Source organism: Aptenodytes forsteri, unplaced genomic scaffold (genome assembly GCF_000699145.1).
Source record: "Aptenodytes forsteri isolate BGI_AS27 unplaced genomic scaffold, ASM69914v1 Scaffold27, whole genome shotgun sequence".
Lineage (NCBI taxonomy): Eukaryota > Metazoa > Chordata > Aves > Sphenisciformes > Spheniscidae > Aptenodytes > Aptenodytes forsteri.
Window position 1 is genome coordinate 2,783,918 of NW_008794407.1, and position 11,740 is coordinate 2,795,657.

The 11,740-nt window shown below is 41.3% G+C and overlaps 1 protein-coding gene across 2 annotated transcripts in view; it reads left to right on the top strand.

Moving 5' to 3' along the window:
- BASP1 (brain abundant membrane attached signal protein 1) overlaps positions 1-3,457 on the top strand; it is a 52,108-nt gene extending 48,651 nt beyond the window's left edge. For both annotated transcript variants that reach the window (XM_009288044.2, XM_009288053.2), the window contains one exon: positions 2,425-3,457. In XM_009288044.2, coding sequence (XP_009286319.1) covers positions 2,434-3,168 — 735 coding nt within the window. In that variant the 5' untranslated portion in view covers positions 2,425-2,433 and the 3' untranslated portion in view covers positions 3,169-3,457. The remainder of the gene's footprint in view (positions 1-2,424) is intronic.
- The last annotated feature ends 8,283 nt before the right edge of the window (positions 3,458-11,740 follow it).

The window sequence follows — 11,740 nt, forward strand, 5'->3', positions numbered from 1 at the left end:
TCTCTGAACCTCTTCCTCATCTTCTGCTCCAGTATCTTGAGCCAGTTGGCTGTGATGCAAATTGAGACACAGCGATTTCACAGTATACCTTCGAGCAAAGACAGTGTGTGTTTCTTTTCATAGTTTGGGAGCACGTTTCTCATATGCATGCTTCTCTGCTTATTAAAGGTGCTTTGGCATACTGTAGCTAGCTGTATCTGAGGTTAAAAGCTTTTTGTGGAAGAAAATATAAATTGTGGTGAGTTACTACTCTCCATGAAACAGCAAAATCTGGAAAAATACAGAAGACGCAGCAAGTGAAATTAGGCTCACAGTATCTGGGCTTTGCTGGGAAACAAATACAGGCTTAATTAGGGATTGCAAATTGGGATACACACATGACTTCAGTATAAATCTCTGATCCTGCTGACTTGCAAAAGCCCTTTCAAAGTTTTTTGTTGTAACTGTACATAAACAATAAGCTGGAACAATATTTATGGAGTATCAAGAAGCCTGTAAATTTGTCAGATAACAAACTAATGTCCATAGGCTCCCCTAAATACCTAAAAAGCTGGTATCTCTGCCGTGAAGGTAGAGATTAGATTGCTCAGCTATGGCTCTGTGGAAGTTAATCCTTTTATTGCTGTTCCCCATAAAATTTCAGACAACAAAGTAGTGTTTTAGTCACATTAGGTTACCATTTTGCAGGGCTGTGTGCTAACCTTTCAACAGTATTTGCAAATTGTTATTCTTCTTGAACGCCAAAATCAGAAACGTCTCTGCTGACCATAATATCTCATTTTTGCCCAAGACATGGAAAGTCTACTGTTGGGCTGTGCCTGTGTCTTCTACCTGTGGTAGCAGAAAATCTACTGAGAGACAGCTAGTTCTTAGTGGTATTAAAAACTGTTTATTATTTAGCCTTCTATGAGCACTCCTATGAATTTTTACTGGTTTGTATCCAGAATTTTGGCAAGTGTGTGAAAAATATAGGGCCTGTGAGACTACCTACCTTTGCAAAACAGACAATTAGAATGATTCAGCTCCCTCGGAGAAACTCTTAAATTAAACATTTTTTTGACAGTATTTTGAAAAAATCACCTTCTCCACTACTTTCAAATGGTACGAAACTAGGAATTTTTTTTTCTTAACCTTTCATTGAGTATGAATGATATATTTACTACCAGAAGTGTATTTTTTAGGCAGTCATAGAGATTTTCATGTTCATTAATGACACAATATATCTGTGTCTCCTCCTGTTTTAATAGACAATGTTTGCTTTGAAGTGCTGTGGAAAATTTTGTATATTCTTAGTTGAGACTCCCACATGAAGGGTATATAAATAATGATATGGTTACATACATGCTCAACTTCTTTTAAACAACTGAACTGTGTACCTGATCACTTGTCATGCTTGCAAACTGTGAGCAGAGGCTGCAAAGCATGCACCCCTCTTTTCCCCCCCTATTTTTTATTGCATCATGTCACGTACTACGTGTAAGCCTGCATTCAGAAGTGCCCATATTTGCGTCTGTTGTCTTACCAGGTGGTCGCAGGCTCGCTGTGTTTCAGGCCCTGTGTTTCCCATCCTGCTGCGGGGGGCTGTGAGGCGCTGCCGTGTGTGGGAATGTGGGGCTCATGGTTGGCGATCCCCGCGGGAGCTGTGGGATGGGGGCTCCGTGTGGGGGGACGTCCCCGCTTGGGAGCTGCTCCTACTTCTGGGGCTGCCAGAGTGTGGTGTCCACACCCCTCTGGGTGAGGGAGGAGCATGCCCCTGGCCTCTGGGTACCATCAGCCCTGCACATAGGCTGTACATACAGTGGGAGCTGGCAGTGTAGGTAACAAGCGGTGAGAGTGGAGTGAGTAGATGCAGTCTTCTGTCTTAGGAAGAACATCAGCCTTCTCTAGGCTCGCTTTGATCTTTCCAAACCTTAATGCAAAGCTTGTTCATGGCCTTTGCTAGAGTGATAGTGGGACTTTGTGTTAACCAGGGGTGGATGCCAAGACTGACAGTCAAATTCAGTTTGTGCCCAACCTGAATATAAATACAGCTTTTTTCTACTTTCACCCTTTATATCCCTTTCTCAGGACACAAGAGATCGTGATGTATGTTGGTCCTTCATCATCTTGTTACTCCCTTCCCTCCCTCCCCCCTGAGAAGTATCCAGGGTTAGAGGGGTTCAGAGAAGGACTGTTCATAAGGGGATGTGGCAGAAGGGGGTTTGCTGACTGAAATGCTGCGGGGCTGAGCGGGATGTAAGTTCAGCGGCAGTGGTGCTCAGTGGCGTCAGTGCGTTCAGCTGACAGTCTGACCAAACCTGTTGTAGTCTTCTTTTCAGGAGCCAGCGTCAATTTTTCTCTTGCACATCAGTTGATCTGATTTTGATTCTCTCGGTGATAAATGCTGGGCTTTGGGTAACCACCTCCTTCTCTTTTCTATTACAGAGCTCCAACATGGGAGGCAAACTGAGCAAGAAGAAGAAGGGGTACAGTGTCAATGATGAAAAAGCTAAAGACAAAGACAAGAAGGCTGAAGGAGCAGCGACTGAGGAAGAGGAGACTCCAAAGGAGGCTGAGGATGCCCAGCAAACCACAGAGACCACAGAAGTGAAGGAGAACAACAAGGAGGAAAAGGGTGAAAAGGATACTCAGGTCGCTGCCAATAAGACGGAAGAAAAAGAAGGGGAGAAGGAGAAAACAGTGACCCAGGAAGAAACCCAGAAACCAGAACCAGAGAAGTTGGAGGCTGTTGTCGATGCGAAAGTAGAGCCACAGAAGAACAACGAACAGGCACCCAAGCAAGAGGAGCCGACTGCAGCCTCTGCTCCCGCTGCCAGTAGCGAAGCACCCAAAACTTCTGAGCCTAGCAATGATGCAAAAGCTTCCCAGCCTTCAGAAGCCACAGCTCCCAGTAAAGCAGATGACAAGAGCAAAGAGGAAGGGGAAGCCAAAAAGACTGAGGCTCCCGCAACACCTGCAGCCCAAGAAACTAAAAGTGAAGTGGCCCCAGCTTCAGACTCAAAACCTAGCAGCAGCGAGGCTGCGCCTTCTTCCAAGGAGACCGCGGCAGCAACAGCAGCACCTAGTTCCACTGCTAAGGCCTCGGACCCTGCAGCCCCACCAGAGGAAGCGAAACCTTCTGAAGTTCCAGCGACTAATTCGGATCAAACCGTAGCAGTGCAAGATTAAATTGGACAGCCTGTTGAAACAACCACTTAAAACAACCTGTGTCTTTTTTTTATTTTTTCAGCTATACTAACTCGTTTCAGATCTGAAATAACAAATATGTATTGCCCAGAAAGAAAAGGAGAAAAAAAAAAAAAAGAAAAAATGAAAAGGATGTCCCATCAAGTTGGGAGGGAGGGTGGGGGGAGAATCCAAATAGTATTTTTGTGGGGAAATATCTAATATACTTTCTGCCAACTTGACACAAGTCCTGGATTAAAAAAAAAAAAGTAAAATAAATGGATGTCTGAAAGTACAGCACATCTTTTGTATCTGAACTGCTGTAAATGCACATTGCACAGAAAGGAGAGAAAAAAAAAAAAAAAAAAATGAAAAGGATGTCCCATCAAGTTGGGAGGGAGGGTGGGGGGAGAATCCAAATAGTATTTTTGTGGGGAAATATCTAATATACTTTCAGCCAACTTGACACAAGTCCTGGATTAAAAAAAAAAAAGTAAAATAAATGGATGTCTGAAAGTACAGCACATCTTTTGTATCTGAACTGCTGTAAATGCACTCCACCAATGTATCAAAATCTTCTTTTTGTTCTGTAATGGGGTTTGGGAGTGATGCGTTTGATTCTGCCCACTGGGTTTGTGCCAAGGCAATCAGATCTTTATGAAAGCAGTATTTTCTGTGTTTTTTTTATTTACAGCCTTTCTTATTTTGATATTTTTTTTATGCAGTGGATGAATGCCAACTTTCAGACAAAACCCACTTAGCTGTCCACATATTTCTCAATGCCGATCCTCCAATTCTTCCTCTCCAAATATTTTTTGGGAGTAAAAAGCATTCTCATCCTACTTAGCCTACCTAGATTTCTCATGACGAGTTAATGCATGTCCGTGGTTGGGTGCACCTGTAGTTCTGTTTATTGGTCAGTGGAAATGAAAAAGTCTGCGTTCATTGCAGTTCCAGTTTCTCTTCCATTCTGTGTCACAGACACCAACACACACTCATTGGAAAACAAATGAAAAAACAAAATGTACAATGGATGCATTGAAATTATATGTAATTGTATAAATGGTGCAACAGTAATAAAAGTTAAATAATTTAAAAAATATAAAAGTGTAAAGACTGATTAAATCTTCACTTTTACCCCTTGGGAACTAGGTGAAGGAGATCCTTACACTCAGAGAAGAAGTGTTACATCTGGGGCTGCTTACTCTCCTATTTATAGCGAAGTAGAGGTAAAGAAAGAACATCAACCTCATGATGCTAGAAACATGCTGCCATAAACTCCTACTTCGACAGCCACAAGCATTCACAGGTGAGGTTGGAAGAAGTGGCAAATGAACAGCACATGTCATATATGTTTTATCCCAGGCAAAGTAGAAATGGCTTTTGCTTGCCTTAACATGTGAAAAAAATGCTCTCTTACTGTTTTAAAGAGCAGGAGGCATGCTGACTGGATTTTAACTGGGAGTAAGACAGTGGATTTGATTAACTGATCTTTTAAAATGAGGCAATTAAATTTAATCCTAGTCCTATTAAAATATTCCTAGTGCTGATACACTTTTCCCCATTGCCATTGTGCAAGAGGTGAACCGCAGCTGCCACAAAAGGCCAGTTCTGTGTATTTCAAATATGGGTAACCTTGTGTAGCTGAGCAGAGTTTAGCCTAGCATAAACAACATTTTTCAATAGTTTTGCCTGTTTGCCCCATTTTTACTCAGCAGAACTGCTGAATAATTGCAGTTTCTGCTAAGTGGTGTCCTTGCTAGATACGATTTCAGTGCAGAGCCCAGGATTCACAAAACTGGTTAAAGCAGCGTATTTGGTCTGCCCATCAATAAGCTCTTAGGCTGAGCAGAAGTTCTGAGAGAAGTGGGCAATGGTAAACAGAAACACAGCTTGTACACATAGCAAAGGGATGAGTGGACTTGTATTTAGTAAATAAGGGAAATGGTGTTTTAAAATTATTTCACATACTCTCTCTCCATGCAGTGAGAATGATTCACTCTACAGACTTCCATAATTCTTATCCTTTATTTTATTCAGAAATACAAGGTTCCTATACCGTGCTGGGGATACTGATGTGCAGTCATGCACCCGTGGAAAGCTTACTGGAACAGGCGGGAGTAGTTCTGTTGGGTTTAGATCAGGTCATTTACTTACATGAATCTTGCATCACTATCAAGCTTTTGCATCCTTAACGTGGACTCAATTTCATGCATAACACGTCGAAATACAGTGGATTCTTTTGCACAGAGAAAGTTCAGCTAAGTACTCTGGCTTAAAAAGAAGGCAGGCTTTTTTAGATTAAATAGCTGAAGCACGCAAGGGGCCAGGCAGATAACACATTTGCAGTAGTTTACCAAGCTTTGTGCGTATATCGCTGTCACAATCTACAGCATCTTTGTGTGGCCAAGTCTGTGGCTTTCCTGCAAATCTGTAAGAGCCCTCTGCCATCATTTCCCAGTGTAGATGTGTCCTGGAAAGGGAGAACTTCTGTCCACAACTCCCCCATGAATTTTCATGAGACGAGTCCGGGATTGAGAGGAGGAGTGCAGGGATCCTGCAGTACTTCGCGGTGACATAGTACTGAATCGACCCGAAGCTGAGGGGACTAAATCTGTGCTCTGCCTTTGGGCTGGAAGTGGCTGCCAATGGATAATAGGTATGTAACTTGTTTACTGGGATGGTATGAGAATGTGCCCGCTAACAGTATCACACCTTGGCTGGTATCGCACCCATTCACTTTCAATATAATGTTCAAAATAGCGCTTAATCTCTGTTACTAAAATAGTTTGACAATCAACACATGCCTTGTTTTCCCGAGCTTTCTTCAGTTGGCACACTTAAAGCTGGTGAGAAGATCTTGAATGCAGTCTTACTTTAATTTGTTGAGGCAATTAAAAATACCCCCTGTGCTCCCCAGCTGTATCCAAACCCAGCAGCCTCTGCAGCAGTTGACAGCAAACTCTTAACATACATGCTGCAGTTCTCACAACCTGCTTGCTGATGGTAGTTTCTTCCCGACAGTGTTGATGGTGCAAGGGAATGTTATGCCCCATGTGGCTGGAAATCACTAGCACCCGGGCAAAGAAATACGCACTTGTGTTTGAGAAGCTGAGAGGCAGTGCAGCCAAAGACTGATGCACTTATTTAAGTGCTCAGTATTTTCAAAAAATAAAAAGGAAAGTTGGCATATAATGTTTTTAATTCTTTTATTAATAGAAGGGGCTGCAAAATTAGCCTTGTCATAGTAGTTAAAATGCTTAGTGTGTAACCGATAGTGCCACGGCATTCTGGCATAGGCTATTGCTCCACAGTGCTGCTATTCTATACCTACACATGCAATGAAAGAAATCATCTCTGTTCAAAGAGCTTATGAACTAAGCGTATATGGTTAATAGAAATGTGAAGCATGTTGCTTGCCTGAAGTGGCGTGAGAAGAGGTTAGAGCCTAGAGCCCTGCTTTTCTTCACCTCAGTCCAGTATCTCATCTCCAAGATCCTCTTTTTCTGAGTTATAATGACTCTTTAATAACAGTAAAAGTATGCTAAGGGTACAGAGCTAACAGGCATGTTAATGCTTTGAGCGTAAGCACGTTGCAGATAACCTCAAAGGACCCAGCCCTTTTGTGAAAGCGTGCCAAAGGAAAAGAGAAATTCAACCCTGGGAAAGAACTTTTGCTATTGTTTAGAGCCCCTACAGAGAGATGTTTGCAAGGTCTCCCTTGTTTTGCCTTGGAGACTGTCAAGAATCTGTTGCTTTCGCTTTGACAATAGGAAGGTCAGTGCCATTGGCTCTGCTCACGCTTTGCTTGCACTTTCACAGCAAGGAGAAATGCGGCTGCTGTTAAATGTACAGCAAATTAACCTTCCCTTTTTTTTTTTTCTTTTTTTCCCTGTACTTGAAATGTACCTGCCGGCATTTTTATAATGACATTTTGAGATGGAAAAACAACTAAAGTTATGTTAAAAACTTCCTAGGAGCAATGCTTTCCACTTGCCCTGAAGCTGGTTTCTGTACACTTACTTAAGTGTCCATACAGGATAGACAACTCCATGAAGAAAGAGTAAAATAAAACATCACAGGATGTCTCGGTGTCCTGTGTGACAGCACTTCCAGGCATGTGACTGTGTGACTGCCTGTACCTAAACAGTCAGTGACTTCCCAATTTCTGTTGGCGCTTCCTTTGTTCCAGCACTTAACTAGGAGGTCTATCCATTCTCTGTTTCGCCTAACAATTGCTTTCTCCAGGTCGGCTTGAACTCCAGCTTGATTCCAGTGTACTGAACTGAGCTTGAAGCAGTGGTTGAATCAAGCCCTCAGCCTTGCTTCAGGAGCTTCTTATCACTAGGTTGCATTTCCGTGAATTTATCCTTATTTAGCCAAACTGGGGAGTGTGTCAACGAAATACCTCAGAGTTGTTGCCAGTGCTGCAGAAGGCATTTTCTCACAGTACATTTCTTCAGTACATCTACTGTTATACTTTCACTGCTGTCTCATTGCACTGAATTCATAGTCTTTAATGCTATTTTTAAAGATTTTTAAAATGCTAATCACTTGGTTTGCTCTTTTTTTTCTTTTGGTCACATGTTTTTTTTCTGCACCAAACTCTTCTGTCTCTGCATTTATCCTGAGTCTGATTTGGTTGACTTTCTGCCTTTCATTTACCTTTTTTTTTTTTACATCCTGTTTTATATTTAACCTCCCCACCATATTTCATGCAATATGAATGCATCTTAAGCAGCCAGGTTTGGAAACCATGGCCCTCCAGTCATGGGAAAAACACAGCATAAGGAACAGCAGCATACATGCGTTTTCCTTCATTGCTGTGAAAAAGAGTCCTCTCCGGGACTGGCAGATCTTTCCGTGCTGCATTTATCATCGTGGGCTCAATCTCTGGCCACAGTCAGGTAAGCAGGAGGAGGTATTTTCAGTTCGTTTTTTTTTGTTGGGGGGAGAGGGAGGGAGTGGATGTTTCAAAATGTGGCCACAGGAATTGGGACACAGGACTTATGAAACAATCTTTTTGTTTTCTGGAGCAACACTATTGTATGTTAACTGGCCACCACAGGGTTACCAAGTCTCTCCAACTTGTCAGGATACTTGTCTCTCTTTTAGCATATTTGCTTGTGTAGGCAATAAATATTAATTCTAGCTCTTACTCTCATGGCTGTTTAAATGTATTGCCTCCATCTTTAGCTTGTCTTCCCTCCGCAATGTAAGTCTTACATCTCCGAGAGTCTCCTGTTGCATCAGGAGTCTGACCGAGCTTCTTGACGGCTTGATCAAGATTACTTTTTTTGACTTTTCAGTCTTACTTGGGAACTAAACAAATCGTACTGGGCTCAATACAAGGACGGAATAGAGCTGTTCACATTAGGAGGTGGAAAAGTAACAGAAGTCAATCTTTTTTTCCTCCATTCAGTTCCAGCCAGTTCAGAAAACCAGCGTGAAACAGGAGTCTGTCCCTAGATGGTCTTTTCACTTTGGGAATGGGGCAAAGCTCATATCAGCCAGACTGTAATTCATACTAGCCAAAAAATGGAGAAGGTCTTTTAAACTTAACAGTTAGTACTTTAAACCTTAAACCTGAATAGTAGGTGTTTTAATCACAGGCTGCACAGCCCCCCTTGAGAAGCTGGGCTACTAGAGATACCAAGTGTGGCAGGAAGCCAGCTGCTGGGCTTCTGTTCTATCTGTTCCAGTGGCTCTCATTTTTAGTACTCCTTTTCCCCTATCCCTGTTTTATTGGCATTCTACCAGTTTCAGGTTTATTATGTGTTAATGACAATAGTGTGCTGTAATGACAGACTATACTGATGCTCCATTAATAGCATTTTTTTGGCTTTTAATTTTTTTTGTAGAGTTCTGGCATTACTTGCAGGATTCTGGACTGAATGACAATAGTGCTGTAATGACAGACTATACTGATGCTCCATTAATAGCATTTTTCTGGCTTTTAATTTTTTTTGTAGAGTTCTGGCATTACTTGCAGGATTCTGGACTGGGTCTGTAAAAACTTACATGTTTACCAAGTAGAATATGAATTGATCTGGTGGGAAGGAGAAGCTGAAAAAATAATTATATCATTGGAAATTGGTGCAAGTCTGAAAGAGCAAAGCCTTTATTCTGCAATGGTCTGGGATTCTGAAATGGCTCACTGTAAGCTAAAAGACCCTATGGAGATTTCAAAAGATATCAGATGTCAGTGTGCTAAATGCATTGTTGGTTTAAGCTCTGCTGCTCTGCCCAATTATCTGAACTTTGTCAGCTGCACTTCATTTTTTTATTTTTAAATAAAAGACAGCATTCCCAAGCTAGCATTTTTGTTTCAAAAGGCGAACAACTGTAGCTCATGAGTACATTGCAAAGGAAAATTTCAATCCCGTTAAACCTTGAATAACCTTTTCCAGTAGAAGAAGCTCTAACACTACTTAGGAATCTTTTCCAACATTTTATTTAAAAGAAAAAGTTTCCTGATAGCCAGTTTTTCAAAGACATATTCATAAAAGCATACTTCTATAGCATAACTGTTGATGATAAGCTAAATGGACAATCTGATGGAGTCTGGCCACACATCACAGGCTAAGGAAAGAAAACCTGCAGCATGGGAGGCCAGACCATCAGCTAGCAAAATTATGATTCAGGTCCACTGAACTGTATGAAAATCATTTTATTTGCAGTTATTCCATATAATATCCCTATAAAAAAAAATTATTAGCAATAGAATGTCACATTATAGTAGGTAGCATTGAACGATTGGATATGAGAGAATTAAGCTGTTAACCTTAGTGATAACCTAGTAACAGACAGATTTGGATTTGAGTCGAAGCAGTGTATGAATACTAATTGGAAATGTAAGGTAAGTTCTGAAATAGTAAATTTCAAGGATTTATTCAAGAATTTAGGTAGTCAGTTTTTATGAATGTTTCACAGTGTTTCTGTGAGACAAGGGGGACGACATAAGGATCAGCATATTTCTATATATGCACATAAAAATGAAACGGAGAAGAAAAATTAATGATAGCAGGGAGGAGTGGTATATACTTTCTAATAAGTGTTAAATTTAAACTGGTGCATCATGCTGCACTTAAATATTTTGGGCTTGAATTTTGCTTTGCACCATATTTTGGTTGGCGTTCTAGCTTAGCTGTATCACACACATGTTGGACCAGATTTTTGGATGAGATTTGAACAGCAGCTCTATTTTCACTGCACTGACACTATTTTTGTAGCCATACCTGACCTAATTTTATGCCAATTTTTCTAGTTTAATGTGCCAGGACCAACATGGCTACATTAGTGGGGATCTGAATAGGTGACGACCCAAACTCTCAGATGGGCCTTTACCATCCAGACTGAGCTCTGTGCTACCGTGTTGTATCTGAGCTTGTTACCTCTGGCTTTGACGTGTCCATACCAATGGCAGGGACTGGGAAAAGCTGTCAGTGGGTTTTAATGTGCATTGGGTGCCCCACATTTCACTGATCCCCTCTCTTCCCCGTGCTCAAAAAGTAAGGGTGGCTGATACGTTCTAGCATGCTGAGCTGGAGAGTGCTTCTCTGGGTCAGCTGCAAGGCTGAAAACTTGAAAAAAGCTGTACAGTTCCTTGGTCAAGATAAGCCGAGAATGGAAGAGTCTTTGAAAGTATGATTGTTAGTATGAAAGTGATGTTTAACTTCATGGTAGAATTAAGGTAACAAAGACATAGGCTGCATCCTGAGAAAAGCAGCACCTTACAAATGGGATCCCATACAGTATTGTAGAGGAGGAAGCTGAGTACAAAAATGTAGCTACCATGTGAACAAATATTGCTTTTGGGCAAATGCAAAACTTGTGATGATTGGAGGGACATCCAGTTTGGCAGAAAGACATGTCCACTGTTGCAGTAATTTTTAGAGAAGGGATCATATTTGAAACCTATTTAAATAGATTTTTTGTGTGATGCTTACGTTTCTGAGACTTCATTTAGATTACAAATACAAGAAAATACATTTTGGTATACTCAATGAAATTTTGCAACAGCATAAGCAAAACCTGTCTACAGCAGGATGTAGGAGTGTAAAAGAAATGAACCATGGTGTCGGTGAAGCACAAGCTCCTAGCTAGTGCCCTGCATACATGCAATGTTTCTAATAAAAATGAGACGATGGGATGGAAGCTGTGGCCACAGTTCTACACAGCAATCAGAGCTCATTTTCAGTGAATGAGAAGTCCTGTTTCAGTGATAGTATCATGAGATACTGTCAGATCCAATGATACTATCAATCAGATCCAACTGCAATCAATTCTAGTCATAATGCTTCATCATACATATGACTTCTTTGAAGGAGCAACTTTTATGTGAATGGCTTCATTTTATAAACTTGCTGTCCAGCTTGAAAATCCTACAATGAGTTTGATGGCATTGAAAGTAAGAATCATAGAATCATAGAATCATAGCATAGTTTGGGTTGGAAGGGACCTCTAAAGGTCATCTAGTCCAACCCCCCTGCCGTGGGCAGGGACATCTTCAACTAGATCAGGTTGCTCAGAGCCCCGTCCAACCTGACCTGGAATGTTTCCAGGGATGGGGCAT